Source organism: Henckelia pumila, chromosome 1 (assembly GCF_033568475.1).
Source record: "Henckelia pumila isolate YLH828 chromosome 1, ASM3356847v2, whole genome shotgun sequence".
In the NCBI taxonomy this organism is placed as follows: Eukaryota; Viridiplantae; Streptophyta; class Magnoliopsida; order Lamiales; family Gesneriaceae; genus Henckelia; species Henckelia pumila.
The window spans coordinates 92,994,887-93,017,927 of NC_133120.1; the positions used below are offsets into that span (position 1 = coordinate 92,994,887).

Here is a 23,041-nt window from a genome sequence, read left to right on the forward strand (position 1 = left end):
CTTTTATGGTAATTGCATGTGTGCTGTTCATAATTTAGAATCATATTTAGGTAGTGTTTGAAAGAGCTTTTAGAAAGCATTTCTCAGCTTTTCGTTAACAAAATTTTGCAAAATTTCACATTTTTGTTAACGAAAAAGCTGAGAATGATTTTAAAAAGCTCTCTCAAACACTACTTTATAAGTGTGGATAACCTAGAAAACGTCATCGAATTCAATGATAAAAGTGAAATAAATACAGGATTCATTGTTCAGTGCATCGTGCATGGATAGAGTTAGCACCCGTGGGAAAATTCCGAGACACGATACAAATACATGCATTATTATTATTATTATTATTATTATTATTATTATTATTATTAATTTGGTGTTTGGTAAGCTTATCTAAAACATATTATAAGCTTAAAGAGTTTATAAGATGTTTTAAGAGTTTGTAAGTTGTAACGTCTTATTTTAAATTAAATAAGTTGTTAAAGTGTTTGGATGAACTTATTTTAAAATAAATTGAACATTATAGAGTATGATCAATGATGTAATAAACACAAAATAATGGATGAAGAGCATAGTAAAAAAGTATTCATATAAAAAATTCTAATATTAACTGGGCATTGGTTGCACATTCATCGGGAGAGGAATGTAACGTTAACGAGAGAAAATAATATGTAGCATCGAATTAAGGAAGGTCGGTCAAATTAAGATGCATTTTAAGACAAGAATTATGTTTGCCAAGTGATTTATTCTACATATATAAGTCGTATGTCATTTAGGGTGAGAGCCTTTTGTATTTCATTAATAAACCTTAATTGTCACTTTTTTTTCAAAAATGTGGCACCGTTTGGTTTGAGTGATAAGATAAGTAATCCATAGATAAGTAATATAATGTAAATTAAAAAAAAATAAGAAAAAAATAGTTAATACATTATTTGATTTGATGGATAGATTATAATTTATTTGATTTAATTGATGTAAAATTATTAATTAATAAATAGATAAATAATATTACGAAAATAAGACGAAATTAATTGGGATAAGTTATACATATATTAATAATACATCAAACCAAACAATATCAAATAATAGTGGATTCAGACGTAGGTCTTTTGGACCAAACTATGTAAAAATCCTATGTTCGTTATTTTCATTGTTGCACATTATAAAGAAGCACAAATTAAATCAACACTGGCAGTTAAAAAAATAAAATAAAATAAGATTTCAGTTTGTATAATTAAGACGATGTACACGGTGTAAAACAAAAATAAAATATTGATAGAGCCAACATTTTTTATCATATATATATATATATATATATATATTTATTTATTGAGATGTTTGTGTAAACATTTTATACCAAAACAAAAAAATATAGCAATTTCTCCATCAATGAATTAAGGGCAGAATTATCAGCCGTGTTCTTGGTGGACACGAGAAGAGCGATCAAATAAGATTTAGATAGTGTTTGACAGAGTTTCTTACAAACACTTCTCAGGTTTTTTGTTAACAAAATTTTGATATTTTGTAAAATTTTGTTAACGAAATGTCGAGAAGTGCTTCCTAAACTTCCTATCCACATCATCAAATTAATATCATGATTTAATAAATTTTGCTGGATCCAATAATTATATCTAGATCTTGATAGGGGCAAGAGTACTCCTCATAGAACCGTGGACTGTACTGTTCGATCCCACCTGCAGCTTCCTCATGGAACCATGGACACCGCAACCCATGAAGAATTCTGTATACATATCCATGAAAAACTTGTCCACTATTTCAACATAAGGCGGGTGAGAGAGCTGAGAATAGTCATGGAGAATCTCCTCAATGTCCGAAACATGATCCTGATCGTCATTTATATCCATCATCTCCAACCCTAGTTTCATCTTTTTTGCCAACCCTTCTGCCGCCCGGAAACTCCGCTTCCCTCCGCCATTTTCCGACTCCCAGCTCGATTTGCTTTTGCTGTGCAGATTCGGGTCGACAGTAGTACTGGCCGTTAAACTAGTTTTTTTGCTGCATTTTTCTTGATCTATGACGTCGTTTTTCATGCAGATGTTGTGAAGAAGTTTCTTGCTGTTATCGGAACGGGAGGTTTTGGGTAGATTTTTGTAGAGGGATTTCAGGGTTTTTGCACTTCTGTGGAGGAATTTCTTGGTTTCTTGGATCAGCTTTTGTGGGTTTTGGTTTTTGTTCATTTTTTTTACGCTCTACATGCACTTGTAGAAATATGTGTCATGTTACATGTACAAGAAAATGGGAGATTATAAACTTTTGGTGTCAACCTACGTACCCCACCCCAAACTGAATCGAGCCGATTAATTAGTATTGCATGATTATTGGATTTCGGATATGTATATTTATAGATTAATTGTTTATCAAGTCGATTATTTAATTTTGAGAATATTGAGCTTCAAATTTTTTGGGAAAAAAAAAAAGAAATGAAAAAGCAATGAACAAGAAGTCACCTTTGAGTGCACTTAGAATTAGTGTTGTGCTTGTGTCCGATAATAATTTAAAAACTTGCGCATATTATCGCTCAAATATAGTATCCCTACAAAAATCTAGCACAGTTTCTTATGTTTTTAACCGAAGTATTTATTACTTCATGTGACACTACTTCGATAATTATCTATCTACGACTTCAGTTAATAACCGAAGTTTTTTGCGACTTTTCTACTAGTGCAAAAAGGTACTATAGAAGATATATATATTATTGGCTTTTGTGTTCTAGATTTTTAATAAAGTCGACTTGTGAGGTATCTTTTGGATCTATGAAGGAATATTAGATTAGTGTATAATATTTAATTTGAGTTTTACATTTGTTTTTGAATTAGGCACGTCAAAATATAAAGATTACACAAAAAAAAAAATTTATAATAAAGGACCAAATAAATGTAACCGAATATAGAGGTCGTTACAAAATTTGCCACGTGTGGTCATTTTCGGACACTTAACGTGGCCGATGACTACAAATGAGGCGTAGTCCATTTTAAGACAGATAAAAAAAATTTTGTTGTTGAAAAAGTAAAAATTTACGGTAAAAAGTAAATATTTCAAAACTCAAAATATATCAAACTCTACACTTTATAATATTTTTTTCTCAACTCAATTGTATTTTTCATCACAAATGAAGACCTATTTATAGATCCACATTTGAGATTAGTCCAAAAATTAAAACATCATCATCTACATCATTACACACTAATTTTCCACATTTTACAACTCAATATTCAACATTCAATATTCAATATTCAACATAATAATAATAATATATTTTTCAACACTCCCCCTTGTGATGATGATCGTGATATGATGACTGTCTTCATTACGTGTTTTATACTGCCTCGTTAAAAACCTTACTAGGAAAAACCCAGTGGGATAAAAATCATAGTAAGGAAAAAAGAGTGCAGCCACGTAAACTTTCCCTCATGTTAACATGAGTGATTCTTCACATATTCCGTAGATTGCGCATCCCAATGTTGTATATATGCTTTCTGAATATCGTCGTGGGAAGTGCCTTTGTGAAGAGATCTGATGAGTTCTCACTTGATTGAATGTAACAGATATCAATATCTTTATTCTTCTCAAGCTCTTGAGTGTAGGCAAAAAATTTTGGGGGGATATGTTTGGTTCTGTCACTTTTGACGTATCCCCCCATACACAGGCTTCTTGTCTACTGTCAATCCATTATACTCATCAGATACATGCAGCATTATCTTGAGTGACAGAACCAAACATATACTCATCACTCAAGACAAGAAGCCTGTGACACTATATGAAGATACATGCAGCATTATCTTCATATAGTGTTACAGGCTTCTTGTCTACTATCAATCCACACGATATTTGAATATGTTTGGTCATTGACTTTAACCATACACATTCACGACTTGCTTCATGTAATGCAATAATCTCGGCGTGATTTGATGAAGTTGTTACGAGTATTTGTTTCTGTGAACGCCAAGAAATTGCGGTGCCTCCACGAGTAAATACATATCCAATTTGGGAACGTGTCTTATGTGGATCAGATAAATATCCAGCATCAGCATAACCAATGATACTTTGATTGGTGTCTTTTGAGTACAAAAGTCCCAAATCTGTTGTTCATCGTAGATAACAGAATATATGTTTAATTCCGTTCTAGTGCCTCTTTGTTGGATATGAACTAAATCTTGCCAATAAATTTACAGCAAAAGATATATCAGGTCTAGTGCAATTTGCAAGATACATAAGGGCACCAATGACACTTAGATATGGTACTTCTGGACCAAGAATAACTTCATCATCTTCACATGGACGAAATGGATTCTTTTCTATGTTTAATGATCTTACAACCATTGAAGTACTTAATGGATTTGATTTATCCATATTAAAACGTTTAAGGATATTTTCTGTATAATTTGCCTGGTGAACAAAAATTCCACATTCTTTTTGTTCGATTTGCAAACCCAGACAATACTTAGTTTTTCCAAGATCCTTCATTTCGAATTATTCCTTCAAGTACATCATAAATTCTTGAATTTCTTTATTCGTTCCAATGATGTTTAAATCATCAACATATACAGCAATAATTACACATCCGGATGTTGTTTTCTTGATGAAAACACAAGGGAATATTGGATCATTTATATATCCTTTTTTTTATCAAGTGCTCACTTAGCCGATTATACCATATTCGACCGGATTGCTTTAACCCATATAATGATCTTTGCAATTTCACAGAATAAAATTCTCTGGGTTTTGAATTTTTTGATTCAAACATCTTAAATCCTTCAGGGATTTTCATGTATATATCACTATCAAGTGATCCGTATAAATAAGCTGTAACAACATTCATAAGACACATTTTCAAATTTTCAGACACTGCCAAACTAATCAAATATCGAAACGTAATTGCATCCATAACAGGAGAATACGTTTCTTCATAATCAATTCCAGGTCTTTGAGAAAAACCTTGTGCAACAAGTCTAGCTTTATATCTGACTATTTCATTTTTCTCATTTCGCTTTCGATTTTGTATCCAACAGGTTTTACACCTTCAGGTGTGAGGACTATAGGTCCAAAAACATTGCGTTTATTTAGCGAATCCAATTCAACCTGGATGGCATTTTTCCATTTGGCCCAATCATGACGAGTTCTACATTCACCAAAAGATTTTGGTTCATGATCCTCATTTTCATTTATGATGTCATATGCCACATTATAAGAAAATATATCATCAATATCTTCTATATTTTTCTGGTTCCATATTTTTCCAGTATTAATATAATTGATAGAGATTTCACGATTCTCGTCAGTTTGTGATTCTGACAGAACATTTTCATCATCAGGTGTTTCTTCTGGAACACCATTTTGTATTTTATGATCATCGTGTTTCTCTATGCCTTTTTTTTTCCGATGATTTTTATCCTTGGAACCGACTGGCCTTCCACGCTTCAAGCGTTAACATCATGAGTGTCTTCAATTTGTTTCTTTGGAATTTCAATTCGAGCAGGGGCATTTACAGCATGTATATATGATTTTGTTACCTCTTTTGTGTCTGTAAATGCATCTGGCATTTGATTTGTAATTCTTTGCAAGTGCACAATTTGCTGTACATTTTTCTCACATTGTTTGGTCCTTGAATCAAAATGTAACAATGATGGTACATACCATGTAATTTCTTTTTCGATGTGTTTCTTTTCTCCCCCTAACATTGGAAAGATTTCTTCATTAAAATGACAATCAGCAAAACATGCTATAAACACATCGCCTGTCTGAGGCTCAAGATATCGAATGATTGATGGGCTATCATAACCGATATAAATATCGATTTTTCTTTGAGGACCCATTTTTTATTGTTGAGGTGGTGCAATAGGCACATACACCATACATCCAAAAATTCTCAGATGAGAAATATTTGGTTCTTTACCAAATGCAAGCTGCAATGGGGAGAATTTATGATATGCACTTGGTCTGATGCGAATTAATGTCGCAGCATGTAAAATTGCATGTCTCCATATAGAAATAGGGAGTTTTGTTCTCATAATCATTGGTCTAGCAATCAATTGTAGACGTTTAATCAATGATTCAGCTAATCCATTCTGTGTATGAACATGAACAACATGATGTTCAACAGTAATTCCCATTGACATACAATAGTCATTGAAAGTTTGGGAAGTAAATTCTCCAGCATTATCAAGTCTTATTTTCTTGATTGTATAATCGGGAAATTGATTCCGTAATTTTATTATTTGAGCCATTAGTTTTGCAAATGCCACATTCCGAGTTGACAATAAGCATACATGTGACCATCTGCTGGAGGCATCGATCAATACCATAAAATATCGAAATGGTCCACATGGTGGATGAATTGGCCCATAAATATCACCCTGAATACGTTCAAGAAATATGGGTGATTCTGTTTGGATTTTAGCTGGCGATGGTCTTATAATAAGTTTTCCAAGAGAACATGATTTACATTGAAACTTATTATTCTGAAAGATCTTTTGGTCTTTCAATGGATGACCATGCGTATTTTTAATAATTCTTCGCATCATTATTAAACCAGGATGTCCCAATCGATCATGCCAATTGATTAATATTGAAGAACTATTAACCACCATATTTGATTCGATTGACTTTATATGTATATAATGCAATCCAGTATGGAGCATTGATAATTTTTCAACCACATATTTCTTTCCTGATTTATATGTGGTAAGACACATATATTTCCGATTTCCATCAGTTATCGTCTCAGTATCATATCCATGAGAATATATGTCATTAAAACTCAACAAATTTCTTTTCGATTGTGGTGAATATAAAGCATAATTTATCAGAAATTTTGTACCATTTGGTAACAAAAATTGTGCTTTACCACAATCTTCAATCAAGTTTACAGGACCTGATATTGTATTCACCATTGTTTTTGTTGGTTTTATTTCCAAGAAATATATTTCATCTTGCAGAATAGTGTGCGTTGTACCACTATCCGGTATGCAAATTTTCATGATATTATTTCCATGTTTGCTCATAGCATTTTCCATATCAAACTTCACAAAAATGAAATAAAGAAAAATTAAGTTCAATACAAATGCAAAATATAACATGCTTTATAATACAAGAATGCATGAAAAATACAAATTTGTTACAATCGAGTTCCACCAATCTTTAATCAATGTCTTCGAAATCATTCAAAAAATCTGCAGTATTGAAACTAGTTGAACCAATTAAATGATAACTATTTTCAACAAAATTGGTCTCTTTTCCTTTCCCCTTTGTCGATTCTTTATAGAGCTTACATAGGTGCTCAGGGGTTCGACAAATATGTGACCAATGTCCTGGAGTGCCACATCTATAACAAACACTCTCAGTTCTTTTTGAGTGATTTTCATTTTCACTCGTATTTTCATGCTGCATTTTTGGTGGGTGGTTCGTGACGTTCTTTTGAGATGAGTTATTGAAGTAACTATCTCGATTATTTTCATATCCACGGCCGCAACCACGACCGCGATCATTTTTACGTCCATGTCCACGTCCACGCCCACGTCCTCGACCTCGTCCACGACCAAAATCTGGTCTATGCCTTTGATTTTGATTTTCATTTTTCATTACGATATTTGCTTCAGGAAATGCCGTTGATCCAGTGGGTCGGGATTGATGATTTTTATTAACAATTTGTTGTTCTTTTTCGCCACAAGAATACATGCAATGAGTTCAGAATATCTCGTAAAACCACGCACTCTATACTGTTGCTGTAGAGTTATATTTGATGCGTGAAAAGTGGAAAATATTTTCTCAAGCATTTCCATCTCTGTGACTTCAAGTCCACATAATTTTAATTGCGAGACTATTCGATACATCGCAGAATTATAATCACTGACTTTTTTAAAGTCTTGGAATCTCAACGTATTTCATTTATCACGGGCGGTCGGGAGTATCACTTCCCTTATATGCTCAAATCTTTCTTTCAACCATTTCCATAAAATCATTGGGTCTTTTTCTGTGAGATACTCACATTTCAACCCTTCATCAAGATGTCGGCGTAAGAAAATCATTGCCTTTGCTTTATCTTGTGAGGTTGATATATTAATTTCTTTGATGGTCTCACTTAGACCCAATGACTCAAGATGCATCTCAACATCAAGAGTCCATGACATATAATTTTTTTCAGTGATATCGAGTGCAACGAATTCAAGCTTTGCCAAGTTTGACATGGTGGTACTAGAAAAATAACAATGCATTTTATTAGTTAATTTCCATTAATATGACAATACAAAATAATGGAAAAATAAAAATTACAAGTGCGTATACAAATAGATAAAAAGTATGTGGTGGAAAATCGCTGGTGAGTACAAGACTCGTGAGCATGATGATCATAATCGTTATGAAAAATAGCCTTATAAATGCCATCATCTCCATCTTCGAAAAATCGAGTAAAAATATTTTGAGAGAAAGAGTGAATTTTGGTGTGATTGAAAATAAGTTTGAGTGAACATATTTATAGGCCAAAAACTAGCCGTTTGTGACCGTTGAGGGTAAAGAAAAAATCGAGTATATGTTGAATAAAAATTCGTGATAATGATGCAATGCATATAATGATAATCATAACTAAATAATTATGTATATCATATCACATTATTATAAGGTCAGTGTCGTAGACAGCTTTTTATATAATATTGTGAAATTATACCAATATAGTTAGTATAAAGTCAGGTATAGTATATCATATCACATTATTATAAGATCGGTGTCATAGACAACCTTTTATATAATAACATGAAATTATACAAATATGATTATATTTTTTAAGAACCTTAGAGGATTTTATACTTGTTGTATCCCTTACCGGGAGTGTGGGATGTCGTCTTAACATCCTCCCAGGATTTATAACAAGTTTTGAAAAAAAACTTATTTTTTTTTTCATAACATGATATTATATATTAATATATACACAATAAAAATATATAAACAGTAAAATAAAAATTCTTACTTGTTGAATATTTTTGACTTCTTCTTGTATTTTGGAGCGTCGGAAATTATAGAGAACCTTCGAGCGATCGTGCTGATAACATGTTGTGAAAAAGTAAAAATTTATGGTAAAAAGTAAATACTCCAAAACTCAAAATATATCAAACTCTATATTTTATAATATTTTTCTCTCAACTCAATTGTATTTTTCATCACAAACCTATTTATAGATCCACATTTGAGATTAGTCCAAAAATTAAAACATCATCATCTACATCATCACACACTAATTTTTCACATTTTACAACTCAATATTCAACATTCAACATTCAATATTCAACATAATAATAATAATATATTTTTCAACACTTTTATTATATTTTCTTGAGTTTAATTTAATTATGAGTTAATGTTTTTAATAAACGATCGAGGACCAATTCTCATATTTCATCTTTATGCTAATTAATATTATTATATCATATAACAATAAAATATCCCCATTTTAACTTGCACCTCATAAATTGAAATATATATATATTTTTTTAGAAAAAAACATACTATTCATGATATCATCTTCATTTAAGACAAAATTAAAATGAGCATGCAGTAGTTATACGCAGCACTCGGACAGGCTGGCCTTGCCACCAACGTTCCGGCAGCTTCCTTATTGCACTTCATCTTATGAGTATGATGTTTTCCTAAAACATTATAATATTATTTGCTCAAAAAAAAAACATTATAATATTTAAATTAATTCATTTACAAGCTAGAGAAAACGAAAACATATTGCAAGGTAAACAAAAACATTCTCCAAACCAAAGTTAGGTCACCGGCCCAATTTATATTTATATATATATATATATAGATATATATATATGATGGGCACGGAGTTGGGCATAGTTGTTGGGCATCATAATAAAACTCATATATATATATATATATATAATATTGATTCTCATATTTTACAAAAATTTACCGCCGGTTTGTATAGAGTATCTACATATTTTTAGTTTACAAAGTTCATTACCGTCATTACATGATTTGTATATAGTGTCACAAGACAAAAATTATCGAAAGTCGAAATATATAGGATTATAACTAAAATTTAATTAATAATATAGAAAAATAAGATCGTAAATGAATAAATATTTAAGATTAGACATTATTGTCTTATTACCATTTAATTAAAGTTGAAACCTCATACTAATTACAAAATAATTTATTGAAAATTAAAATTAATGACACCCTTAATTATTTTATAACTATTGATTATATTTTTTTTATTTTCCTAAAATAAATTTTATTATCCAATCGTATTTATTTTAATTTTTTTTTATAAATAGTATATCACTTTTAATTTGAAAAAACTATGAAAAATCATTAATTTGAGCAAAAAAAACTAACAATAAATATCCCAACAACATACAATTAGAGCTGTCAAGCCGATCAACTCACTCCGCTTTGCTTCGGCCTGACAACAAACGAGCTGGGGACAGGCCCGCTCTCAACTTGGCGAGAGCCAACCCACCAAATATAAAAAATATATATACTCCATTCGTCTCAAATATATAGTCCTACTTTTTTTTCACACAGATTAAGAAAAAACTATTGGGAAAGTAAATTTTATACAAACTTTCTATTTTATCCCTATTTAATGTATTAAAAAATGATTGCACAATTTTCAAGGTGTAGTTAATAGGGGTATATTAGTAAAGGAGTGTAAAAAAATATTACTAAATATGATATATGACTATATATTTGGAACAAATAAAAAAGAAAACGTTGACTATATAATTGAGACGAATAGAGTATATAATATGAAAATAATATTTAAAAAAATATCAAGCTAGCCACCCCAACCCAAACCCTGATAACCCAAATAGGGTTGCCCATCAGTGAGGAATAACAACCAATTACTCCAGTGGGCCTAAAAATTATTCTTACTCGACAAAGCACAAAGCTCAAAAAGCTGTGTAGCCCAGTACGTGTTATTTAGCTTCGGCAAAAACCCAACCCGGAAACCCATATACTCTTTCCTCCTCAATTTGTCTCCAATAAATCCACATACAAACTTATGGAAAATACTATTCCGAATTCGTAATCTCCTCAATTTGTAATTGCTTAATGATCTATATATAATTTATTTATTTTTTTAAAGTGCAGAGAAAAAGGGTTTAGTATATGTCGCCCGCAGGGCACTACTCTACGGGTGATGTGTAACCCCATGATTTGCCAAAATTAGTGGATCTCACGTAGGGCCCACTAATTTTAACCAATCATGAGCCGCCACATCACCCGCAGGGCACTACCTGCGGGGTAGCATATACTTAATCGAGAAAAAGGAAAAGAACATAAAAATCTTGGAATGTGTGCCAAAATAAATATTGGACCATGAATGTCGGCCACGCTTTCAAGATAAGTTTCTTGATAATCCACCGAAATTCTTCTTTTTTTTTCTTTTTCTTTTTTTCCTCCCCCACAAATATTCGCTATATTTAGAATATACAACATCAAATCTGTTGTGACAACGGAATCCGGATATCTTCATAATGTTATGATATTGCCTATTTGGGTAGAAACTCTCATGCTTTTGCTTTTGGAACCACCCAAAAGACCTCATACCAATGGAGATATCATTCCATTTATTAACCCATGATCATTCCTTTGATCTACCAATGTGGGACTTTGGTTGATATCCCAACAATCCTTTCCTCAAACGAAGTCACACCATTATTCACATGGTCCGGGCCTCCCAATCCGTCCTCCAATCAAGGCTACTCCACTTCACTGCGTTGAGGCACACGCCTTACATGAATTCCCGGGAGCATGACCCCTCGAGAGCTTAACACGGATCTTACCGGGAGCCTCACTTGTTGTGACAACGGAATCCGAATATCTCCATAATGTTATGATATTGTCTACTTTGGATAGAAACCCTCATGGTTTTGCTTTTGAAATCACCCAAAAAGCCTCATAGCAATGGAGATATCATTTCATTTATTAACGCATGATCATTTCCTTGATCTACCAATGTGGGACTTTGGTTGATATCCCAACAAAATTTTATTCAAAATACTGTTAATCATCACATAAGAATATGATCATACACTTGCTTAAATTAATTTCTCGAAAACAGTCAAAACTGAAAAACACAAGCGCAAAATCAATATAAAGGAAAGATGTATCTATACAAAGTTACAAGTTGGATATTAAGCTACAAGCACCTTCCAATGAATATATTATATGATCGATTAAATTTTTTGAGTTTAGATTTTGAACAATATGGGAACCTGATCCACATGCTATAGTAACCAACTTTTTTTTTCATCAGGATCCAAGAATTACAAACTACAATAATAATTGAAGAATGGAACATTTGTCATTTGTCCATTTCCTATGGCATCTTCTACCGCCTATATATTAAAACCTGGTACATTGAGAAAAAATGGCTGCATGGAAACACTTGGCTCAACATTTTCTGCAATCTTTCACACACATTAATCTTTTTCTATATAAGCAATATCTCTCCCGGGCTCTCAAGATTTAAGCTCTAGATGCAGAAAATTTGAATTAAAAAAAAAAAAAGTTGAGAAAGATGTTGGAAGGAAAAGGTTTGGTAGAGGATACAGATATGTCATTGAAGATGCAGATCCAAGCAATGAGTTTTGCTTCCCAAGCTCTGGATCTGTACGATGTCTTGGACTACAAATCTATTGCTGCCCACATCAAGAAGGTCATATATATATATATATATAGTTAATTAAATATATATATATCCTTTTTATATATATATATTTGATTCAATTCAAATCAATGAATTAGTGAAGATATTTTGTATGTATATATATGTGCAGGAATTTGACAAGGAATATGGGAATGGATGGCAATGTGTGGTGGGATCCAACTTTGGGTGCTTTTTCACGCATAAAAAGGGGAGTTTCATATACTTCACACTTGAAACACTCAACTTCCTCATCTTCAAAGCCTCTTCATCTCCTCCCTCTTCTCCTTGAAGGTACGTAGCTAGCTAGCTAGCTAGGGATATATATATTTTAATTTCCATGTTGGAATGTATATAATCAAGAACCGCCGGGATATGTAAATATTATGTAGGATTCATTTCTTATTTTTGTATATGTTACATATATATGTATGTAAGAGAACGTAAAAGGGTGGAATGCCAACCCCATCACGCCTTGTTCTGAATTTATAATCAAGTAATTGAGGAACATATAATATATATAATTATGTAAATAAATCATCTTGCGCTCTTGTATCTTAGTAATAGTACTGTTACTGCAGTTAATCATCTATGCAACAAGAAATTAACAGTGTACCAATTAAGAGGCTTTATCGGACCTTTTAACATATTTGTGCACACTTGCACTAGATAATTCATAATTGCTAGCTAGGCTGCTAGCTCTTAAAGGACGCACCCACCGCACCATTCTTCCAATGTCGGTGTCGCCACTCCAACGTTTGACATGTCCAAAATATTAGCTGCGACACCAATCACACACACATATATATATCTTTAACCATTAATTATATAGTAGGATCGGAATGAATATAAATTTCGATCGCCTTTCGTTTTTTTAGCGAAGAAGGAAAAAAAAGATGAAATGAGACTTATATTTACGTACCATTGTGGATATCTGGAGTTGCGGCAGCGGTGGCATCGACTATAACAGTAATGGATGAATAATCAAACGACACCGCATCGAAGACGGTCTGCCGGATACAATTGGGAGTCTGGATACCTAATTGATATGCAGACGGGGGATTGAATTCTAATTTGGTTGCATGATTATGTGAGTACAAATTAATATAAATAGTAGAGTTTGTTATTAGTACCGGTGATGACCAAATTGTGGACTCCAAGGGCCTTGAGGTATGAATGAAGGTTAGTGTTGAAAAAAGCGCTAAAACGTGTTTTCACAAGCTTATAGTCGCATTCTTCCATCAGCAGCCCATCAGCCAGTTGTGCCCCGTGGCTCCCTTTAGAAACGGGTTTTGGCTCGTCGGAAGCGTACATATGCCTGCGCAGTAACTCTACGTCTCTCCCTCGAGGATCGTGCTCACGTACCACCTGTACGTACGCATGTGTGTAATTTTCATAGTACATATAATATTTTAAATTGGATAAAGACGTGCAGAATTATCAACAAATTCAAAATTTTTCAAACTTTTTTTCGAATTCCGAAAGATTCAATTAGGAGAGGAAGATAATTAGCGAAGAAGTATACTCAAGTACTGTTAACCCAGAGTTCAACTAGCTAGAGATACTAATAAATAATTTAGTGGGAATAATAAAGTAACGACGAAAAAATAATTGGTAGTTTGATAGATATATATGGAAGAGAAAATCGAAACGACGGTAACGTTGAAGAAGCAGATTTATTTACGGATGATATTGATGATAATAATAATAAAATTATTCGAGCTATAATTGTGAAAACAAAACTAATTGAATGAAAAATATAGTGTTAATGCCATCGAAGTTGGTTCACATGTAAATATGAATCTAGTTGTTTCTCTTGAATATTGAAGATATAAAGAATCGAGACAAATTTGGCAAAACTATTAACGTTTTTTTTTAATAAGCAACTCGCAAATGATTCGAAAATTTTGCGATGTCATGTTGTAAAAAATTTTTTTATTAGATTCTCAAAAAAAAAAAAGTATTGAAAAAATAACTTTTTATTTAAAGGGGTTCAATTTTTAAATGAAGTTTGACTCTGATCTCCAAAGTTTTGGGCTACGCTTATCATATTTTCATAAATATTTAAATTCTAACAAAAAGGTGATTACAAATCAGAGTAACACACACCCGTAGACAAGACCACAAAATCACTTTGCAGCGAATTTTGGGAACCTTAATTCGCCTCGTGCATGTTTGTATATGCATTTAAATCCCTTTAAATAATTCCCTGCAAATTCAATTTAATTTTTTCTTAAAAATAGTTAAATTCAAAAAAAGGAATTCTGTTCAAAATGTTATTTATATTTTTCTGAAGTTTTATAGAAGACAATTAAAAAAAAATTAAATGTACCCAAATAACGTGAATGCGCCGGCTTCTAGCAACCTCAACTGCCTTCACTACATTTGGAACGATAGCTTCGGCACCTTGTAGATGAATCGTGCTACTTGGTAATATAAAATCATTCTGTCAATTAATTATAGGAAATTCAGTTAATGCAATTGGAGGTAACTGTATATACTATGCCCGTAGAATATCGAAATTGCTAAATCTTCATGTAAAAAAAGAACGATCTATAAGTTGTCTGTATTTTTTAATATTGAGCACATACATCCCCATATTTTTAATGCCCGTACGTGTTTTCAGGGATTTGTAATCAAAATTTAAAAACATAAAATATTAATAGTTAAGTTATAAGATATTTTCAGCATTATCATGATTTTACATAAATAATATATATAGTTCTCCCATTTAATTGTTATAATTATAAATGATAATAATTGTTATAATTATAAATGATAAAATCTGATACCACACACACACACAAAATGTGCATGGCTAGTTTCAATTCCACGTGGCTAAATTAACTACCATCAACTTTCACTGTTGTTGTATCCATTTGATTACGAAAATGGCAACGAGATATACTCTTTGAAATTATAAAATTATAAAAAAAAATTGTATTATTAAAACATTTTTTTCAAATAAACTGTATAGATAATTTTATAATTTTAAATATATTGTGTAGTATTCTCAAGTTCTCGATATATCTTCCTAATGAAAAGGGAGAAGTGTATTTCCGTCCTATAATTTACACATTTTTTTTATTTTTGATTCTGTTAAAAATAAATTTGCAATTTATTTTTGTAACTTGCATTATTTTTTCCATTTTTGCTCTTATTAATATTGCATTCGCATTTTTAGTCTTGTAACTTACATGATTTTTTTAGTTTAAGTCATGTTAACACTGAATGTACCTTTTTAGTTCTGTAACTTGCATTTTTTTATTTTTAGTCTTGTTAACATTGAATTATTATTTTTTTTGTCCTGTAACTTCCGTATATTTTTATTTTTATTTTTATTCATATTAAAGGTGAATTTTCATTAATAGATCACGTAATTTGTAATTTTTTTTTCATTTTTCATTTGTAGTTTCTGCCAAAAATTGTATGTGACAAACATAGATGCATAATTTGAGTATTTAAACTTTGGTTAAAACAAAAAAAAGACCATAAATTCACACCCAAAAAACAAAATATCGAACCGAAAATCGAAATTTGGAGTTTCAGATATAAATTTTAAAATCGAAAACTATGTAGTTCGATTTCAGATTATATATATCAAAACTAAACCGAAAAAAACATAATTCACATTTGATTAATAATTTTATTTATATTATGTATTTTATAAGATGATGTTTAATTAGTGTAAAACTATTTTGAATAATTTTTAGTTGATTTTTTTTATTTAATTCATTTAAATTTTAAAAATTTTAAAATATGTAAATCATGATATATTATCATTAAAAATATAAAAAAGTATGAAATTTATGGAATTAAAAAGGTAAATTCATTGATAATATGACAAAAAAATAAATATATATGGAAGTTACAAGACAAAAAAAATAAAAATTCAGTGTTAACATGACTAAAAATAAAAAATAATGCAAGTTACAGGACTAAAAATATAAATTCAGTGTTAACATGACTTAAAATGAAAAAAATCATGTAAATTACATGACTAAAAATGCGAATTCAATGTTAATATGACGAAAAATGAAAAATAGAATGCAAGTTTAAGGAATAAAATTGCAAATTTACTTTTAACATGGAACCAAAAATGAAAAATGCAAATTATAGGACCAAAAATGTAATTCTCCTATAATGAAAAATATAAATTAGTTCAATCTTTGTTTATATATAGAAGCTCCCGTTCATTTTTGTGTCATCATATATATAAATATATATAGAAGCTTTAAGATACCCAACAAATTCATATCAATCTCATTCCAAACTACTAAAACTCGGGTTTTAGTTGTTTTTGTTTTTTATTTTTAGTGGTCGGGCATGAAATGTGCATTGTGCATCATTTGTCAGATAATTGAAAATTTATATATATATATGTGTGTGTGTGTGTATTCAGGGGCGGAGCCAGAACTAGATACCAGGGGGCCAATAAGAAACTCGAGAAAAATGAAACATTTATTATATATAACAATAAAATTTTAAATATATTATATTTGTATCAAATACTACATCAATATTCCTCATAAAAAATTATGAATATATCATTATTTCACGAATCTATTAGAATTTAAAAATTCTTTTTCCAAATCACAAAATCATCTACAACGACAAGTGAACTATATTGAACTTTTCAGAAATTTGATTCTCAATATACATTAGCAAACAATCATTAAGAATTTCACCTTTCATCATATTATGAAGGATAATTTTGACTATATTTATAATATAATTACATATTTAAAAAAAACAAAAAAATCAATATATTTCAAAATATTAAGAATCCTTTCGAGTACATGTTAGAAATAAATGAAGCAAAAAAAGTTATTTTAAAAATTCCGTAATAAAACATTAATAAAATGGATTTTTTTTAAAAATAAACACGTCTCACAAAAATTTAAAAGCGAATTATAATTCAAGAGAGTAAAAAAAAAAATAAAAATGGAACACACCTTTTATTTTGTAGTCTTTAAACAAGATGAAGAGAAGGGAAGGAAAGAGAAGGAATGGAAATTTGGGAGCCACCGTAACATGCCTCCGCCCTGTGTGTATTTAATACATCATTTTGATAAAGCAAATTTGGTGAATGTGATAAGCAAGTTTTTGAGGAAAATTTCGGTTCAGTCCTAAATGTTTGGACACATTTGCGGTTTAGTCATAAATGTTTGGACGTTTCCGGTTTCATCCCAAATGTTTCCCAAAAATTCTCGGTTTGGTCCCAAATGTTTTCCAAAAGATATCGGTTTGGTCCTTCCATCTACAAACAAAGCGTGATAAAAAAAAATTACAAACAAAAGATAAAGTTAAATAAAATAGAAGCTAATAATAATAATAATAATAATAATAATAATAATAATAATAATGTCTTTCAAATGAAAATATAATCTAAATTATGCAAAATAAAATTATAGAATAAAACAATAATTAAACCGTGCAATCTTATAGTTAAAAATATTATCAATCATAAAGAAATAAACAAATGTTTTAGCAAATAACTAGTATTACTTATTTCACAAAATATTTGAAATTTTCAACAAACTTTTCAAGAGAAGAAATACTTATGGTTAACAATTGATAAAATATAATGAATTATTTGACCACCGTTGAAGTAGTGAGATGAAATTAAGTTTTATTTAATAGTAAATTTTTCTCATATCCTAATTTTTTAATTTATAAAAAGAGTTTTAAAAAGATATATTTTTTCAACCTCCAAATTTTTCCTTAAATGTGCAAACATCATGAATGAGAATATAACAAAATTAATAGAAATGTGAAATAACATCATTAAATTTTAATTCCTCAAGTTCCGTTTATTTTATTTAAGTTTTTATTTTGTAGCATCATGAATTTAATATTATCATTTTGAACATTGTGTAAAATTGATTTAAATTTGGATAAAAACTCTAATAAAATTTTGTTTTATTTACAAGTTGTGTAATGTTAAATATATAATAAATAATATAAAACTCAATCATAAATGATAAACACTACGCGATGTTAGTTTTAACACACGATGTAGATGGAAGGATCAAACCGGGAACTTTTGGGAAATATCTGGGACGAAATCGGCAATGTAAAAATATTTAGGACTGAGCCGAGAACTTTTGGAAAATATTTGGGACCAAACCGGAAACGTAAAAATATTTAGAACTGAACCGAAAATTTTTGGGAAACATTTGGGATGAAACCGGGAATGTCCAAACATTTAGGACTGAACCGGGAATGTGTCCAAAAATTTAGGACTGAACCGAGATTTTGTCCCAAGTTTTTGACACTACTTTTAAATGCATTCATGTTGATTTAATTTTAGGCTCTCACAAATCCCAACCTAATTATAAGAAACTTGAATTTAAAATTGTGTCTAAAAAATTCAAATATTTTTATTTCTTAAAACAACACTAAAAAGATTGGGATTTGAATGTGGTGAGTGCAAAGATGAGGGAATATTTACGGGAACTGACGAGAAGTCATAACTATTTTAAATGTCACGTTTTTAAAACATACAGAGATAATACGCTCGTAATTATATAGATTAGATTGTGTGTGTGTTATAATTTCCAACGTTAAAATCCCCTCACTCAGACTCACTAGTATTTTATTTTATATATTCCCCCCCATCCAACCAAAATAATATAAAAAAAAAAAAAAATACATGGTGACATACGTGTGTGTGTGTGTGTATTATAGGCAATAACTGGACATGACCTGCATGTCGATGACAAGCAGAGCTGCGTTCTTCCGATGCAAGTCAGGCTCAACCATGATGATATATATATTAATGCCGGCGCTTCATTTGGCTTGTATTATAACTTAAAATATATGTTTATTTATAGACACTTGCAAGTGATGAATATTAATATTCAACTGACACGCAACGTCCCGTCCGTACAGAATGAGTGACCTCCATTCATTCTGGATAAAAATCGCAATATTGCGTTCACACTAAATTTTTTTTAATAAAATTATTAATATACTCCTATATTTAAAAATAATAATTTATGAACATAAATTAAGTACCAAACACCAAAATAAAAAAGAAAACCCAAAAAAATTAAGTTAATTTTTATTGTTTAATATGTACAAAGTGACTTAAAAATTTGTGGCTCATAGTCTTAAAAAAATTGAAGTCCAAGCAATAAGTTTTTTAACCTAAACACAAATGAGTTTTAAATATTTTAAACCTAAAAACAAATTATTGAAGCAAGAAAAGATGTGACATACTCATTTTCTTACAAGTTTGTGAGTTTGGTAAATTTTGCGGTGAAAATTATTACGAAGATTAATTACTTATACTGAAAAATATATATTTTGCAGTTTGTCGAATGAAGATATATATATATATATATATATAATTTACTTTTACAATTTGATATTTTTTTGAAAATAATTAATTAATAATAACTTTATTCGACAAACTACAAAATATATATTTTTTAGTATAAGTAATTAATATATATATATATATATATATATATATATATTGTGATCTTTGGTTCTATTCGATTGCCCTCCTTTGATAAAATTCCTCGATCCGTCCCTGTATTTTCCCATGTGTTACATATTGTCCCTTCCCAATTGTATGAATAACACAAGGAATTTTGTTAAAATATATACCTGTATGTATGTATATATATATACTGTCAACTATATATAGTTTTCTTTTTCTTTTTTTCACATTTTTCATATATAATTTGTAAACTTTATTACTTTTACAAAATCATAATACCGGATAAACACTTTCTTAAGTACGTTTAGACCAACGAATATGGTTAAATAATTGCTCAAATTTGTGCATCATCGATCGACTGTTTAAACATTGAAGTTGTAATTGATGATATTCAACTATTCAAGGATGGAAACTAACATTGACTAGCTTTGAGACATAATTTGGCAATTGGAGATGAGATTTTACGACAACATAAATTAATTAAGTTTAGATTGATGTCACATGTACGTAAGAGATATAGGCTCCGTTTGGATCGGACTATAACTTTAAAAACATTTTTTTTAGTGTTTTATAGGTTAAAAAAATTAAAATGTGTTTGGTAACCATTTTTGTTAATTTATTTTATTTTACATAAAAATTAATAATAACAACATGAAATTTCATATCATATTGTGGCTCTCAATTAACATATTTTTATTGGCTATGGATTAAAAAAAAAATTATAAAATATAAAAAGACAACAATCTCTGATATGTAAAAAGATAAATTTTGATATATAATTGATAATATCTTGTGACAAACATTTGGCTTTCTGTTTTTGGAAAAATGGATATTAACTATTTTATTTGAACACATGCAGTTATTATCTATTTTTATTAGCATACATTTAATATATTGTTAAAAAAATAGATAATAACTAGTTTCACATATTTATAATAACTAGTAAAAGTGACGTGCGTTGCACGTGAGAATGCTTTCTATTATCGATCAACGTTGTTAAATAAATAAGTTGAGATGAGAAAAAATAAATATGCAGTTAGTTAATAATTTTCATGATATTTAGTAAATATTAAATTCAATGTAATATGATATTTACAACATGTATTATAAAATGAGTGCGAAGAATCTTTGTTGCAAAATTTTATATGTTGCAAGTCTAATTGAATTTATAGACGTTGTTGCAAATAATAGTTGTAAAAAATTCTATAATTTTGTATAAATTAGACATTAAAGAAAATATATAATTTTTTTAAAAAAATAGGAAAATATATAATATGACGTCGTGACATATTTAATAAATAAAATTTAAGAAAAAATATATCAAATAATATATAATTTTGAAAAATTTATTTTACAACTACTGGTTTTGAGAAAATAATAATAATAATACAAATAATGCATTCTAAATTTTAAATTAAATTACAACGTCTTTTCTTCTTTACATAACAATTTTTCCTTCTTTCACGATTTTTCATTTACAGTCCATTTATAAAAAAAATTAATTTTCTCATCATCTTCGATAATAATTTTTGTGATATTTTCTCTATCAATTATTTTTATTTTTATATCTTTATTCTTTGATTCTTTTGTTGGATTATACTGGAAAAATTCTTTGCAAGAGTATAAATAATTTCATTGTTTCCAACCTCCATTCTTGTGTTATTATCTTCTATTACTTGTAAGTCAATATCGTTAATAATCAATGTGTTATTGGACGCTTTTTTCTATTTTTAATTTAATGTTAAGTTGTTTGAAATCCACTCTTGCAATAATTTTTTTTGCTAAATTTTTACTCGAATTTTGAATATTTTTGATTAAAAATGTTAACATTTCATCTTGTATTTCAACTGTCTTATCCATTTTGAGAATAAATATATATTCTTTTTAATTTAGTGCCTTTAAAATTTTGCATTATTTTGAAGTAATGTTGTCCTATAAATAAAGAAGATTTTATTAATAGTTTGTAATAATATAGAGGACTGATAGTTTACTGCTTTACCAAAAGCTATAATTGGCGGTAGTAATGCAACTCAAATCTTTTAAACCGCACAACAATCAAGTGTCATGGTTTGATTGTTTTACACAGCAAGAACAATTATTGCACTCAACAATCTTCATTGCACTTCTTGTAATTAATGAGAATCGAACACATGACCTTATCTTTGATATCAATTGTATGACCAATCGTTTGTTACTTTACCAAAAGTTTACATTTTCAATTTACAGTCATCATTATAACAGTTTAAAATAATACATTATCAATAACTCATGTTAGCCTATAAATATAATGTTTAAATTTTAATATAGTTTTATTTTAGAAAAATATTGATATTGATTCTTATGCAATTATTAACTCGAATTTTAATTATTTGGTTGATTAATATTGACAAAGTATGACATTTTTGGTATCATGCATTTGTTTTATTTTCTTTCTTATGTATGTTGCTCTGAATCGATATATATGATTTCTTATGTATTTGCTAATAAATGAGATATGTTAATCAAATTAAATAAAATATTCATTTTGTAATGTTCTAATTTATGTGTTAATTACTTGTTTTACAAATATTAATTTATGTAATAAAAATAATAACATATATAATGTATTCTAAACCTTAATTTAAATTATTAATAAATATTTTCCTCTATATAATGAATTTTTATCTATTTCACGATTTTTTTCCATTTATCATGCATTATTTTTTCTCTATGAAAAAATCAATATTCTTATCATCTTTATTAACAATAATTTATATGGTGGGGCTGGTCAAACGCGAAGACCCACTTGGACTTGTTTGTGAACACGTTAGGGCGAGTCTAAACTCGTTTCTCCGGGACGGGTTTAATATAAGACTAAGTTTAGACCCGGTCCATTATCATCACTTTATTAAAGTGTTGTCGTTCTAGTAATATATATACTATTT

General features: G+C 29.5%; 2 protein-coding genes across 4 annotated transcripts; one reads left to right on the forward strand and one right to left on the reverse strand.

Moving 5' to 3' along the window:
- Positions 1 to 12,305: 12,305 nt before the first annotated feature.
- LOC140874767 (dynein light chain 1, cytoplasmic-like) lies at positions 12,306 to 12,960 on the forward strand. Its single transcript, XM_073278154.1, has 2 exons — positions 12,306 to 12,679; positions 12,801 to 12,960. Exons 1-2 carry the CDS (start codon positions 12,542 to 12,544, stop codon positions 12,957 to 12,959), a joined length of 297 nt encoding a protein of 98 aa, XP_073134255.1. The 5' UTR covers positions 12,306 to 12,541; the 3' UTR covers position 12,960.
- A 234-nt stretch (positions 12,961 to 13,194) lies between these two features.
- On the reverse strand, positions 13,195 to 19,466 carry LOC140874766 (probable inactive nicotinamidase At3g16190). 3 transcript variants are annotated; one of them, XM_073278152.1, is made up of 7 exons: positions 19,376 to 19,451; positions 17,623 to 17,927; positions 15,000 to 15,113; positions 14,777 to 14,876; positions 13,801 to 14,035; positions 13,590 to 13,706; positions 13,317 to 13,446 (listed from the first exon to the last, which is right to left on the reverse strand). In XM_073278152.1, exons 4-7 carry the CDS (start codon positions 14,852 to 14,854, stop codon positions 13,370 to 13,372), a joined length of 507 nt encoding a protein of 168 aa, XP_073134253.1. In that variant the 5' UTR covers positions 14,855 to 14,876; positions 15,000 to 15,113; positions 17,623 to 17,927; positions 19,376 to 19,451; the 3' UTR covers positions 13,317 to 13,369. The 3 variants fall into 3 exon arrangements, with proteins under 3 accessions (XP_073134252.1, XP_073134253.1, XP_073134254.1); XM_073278153.1 differs by lacking the exon at positions 17,623 to 17,927 and having other exon boundaries at positions 19,376 to 19,398; XM_073278151.1 differs by lacking the exons at positions 14,777 to 14,876; positions 17,623 to 17,927 and having other exon boundaries at positions 13,195 to 13,446; positions 19,376 to 19,466.
- Between the last annotated feature and the right edge of the window lie 3,575 nt (positions 19,467 to 23,041).

What these genes read in the sequence shown, in the direction of transcription:
- LOC140874767 (XM_073278154.1), top strand. Translation starts at nt 12,542, where the DNA reads ATGTTGGAAGGAAAAGGTTTGGTAGAGGATACAGATATGTCATTGAAG. An exon ending in TTGCTGCCCACATCAAGAAG is followed by an intron (nt 12,680 to 12,800) that starts GTCATATATATA and finishes ATATATGTGCAG; the next exon opens with GAATTTGACAAGGAATATGG.
- LOC140874766 (XM_073278151.1), bottom strand. Translation starts at nt 19,432, where the DNA reads ATGGTTGAGCCTGACTTGCATCGGAAGAACGCAGCTCTGCTTGTCATC. An exon ending in GGCGCATTCACGTTATTTGG is followed by an intron (nt 14,036 to 14,999) that starts GTACATTTAATT and finishes GCGTACGTACAG; the next exon opens with GTGGTACGTGAGCACGATCC. An exon ending in CCACAATTTGGTCATCACCG is followed by an intron (nt 13,707 to 13,800) that starts GTACTAATAACA and finishes CATATCAATTAG; the next exon opens with GTATCCAGACTCCCAATTGT.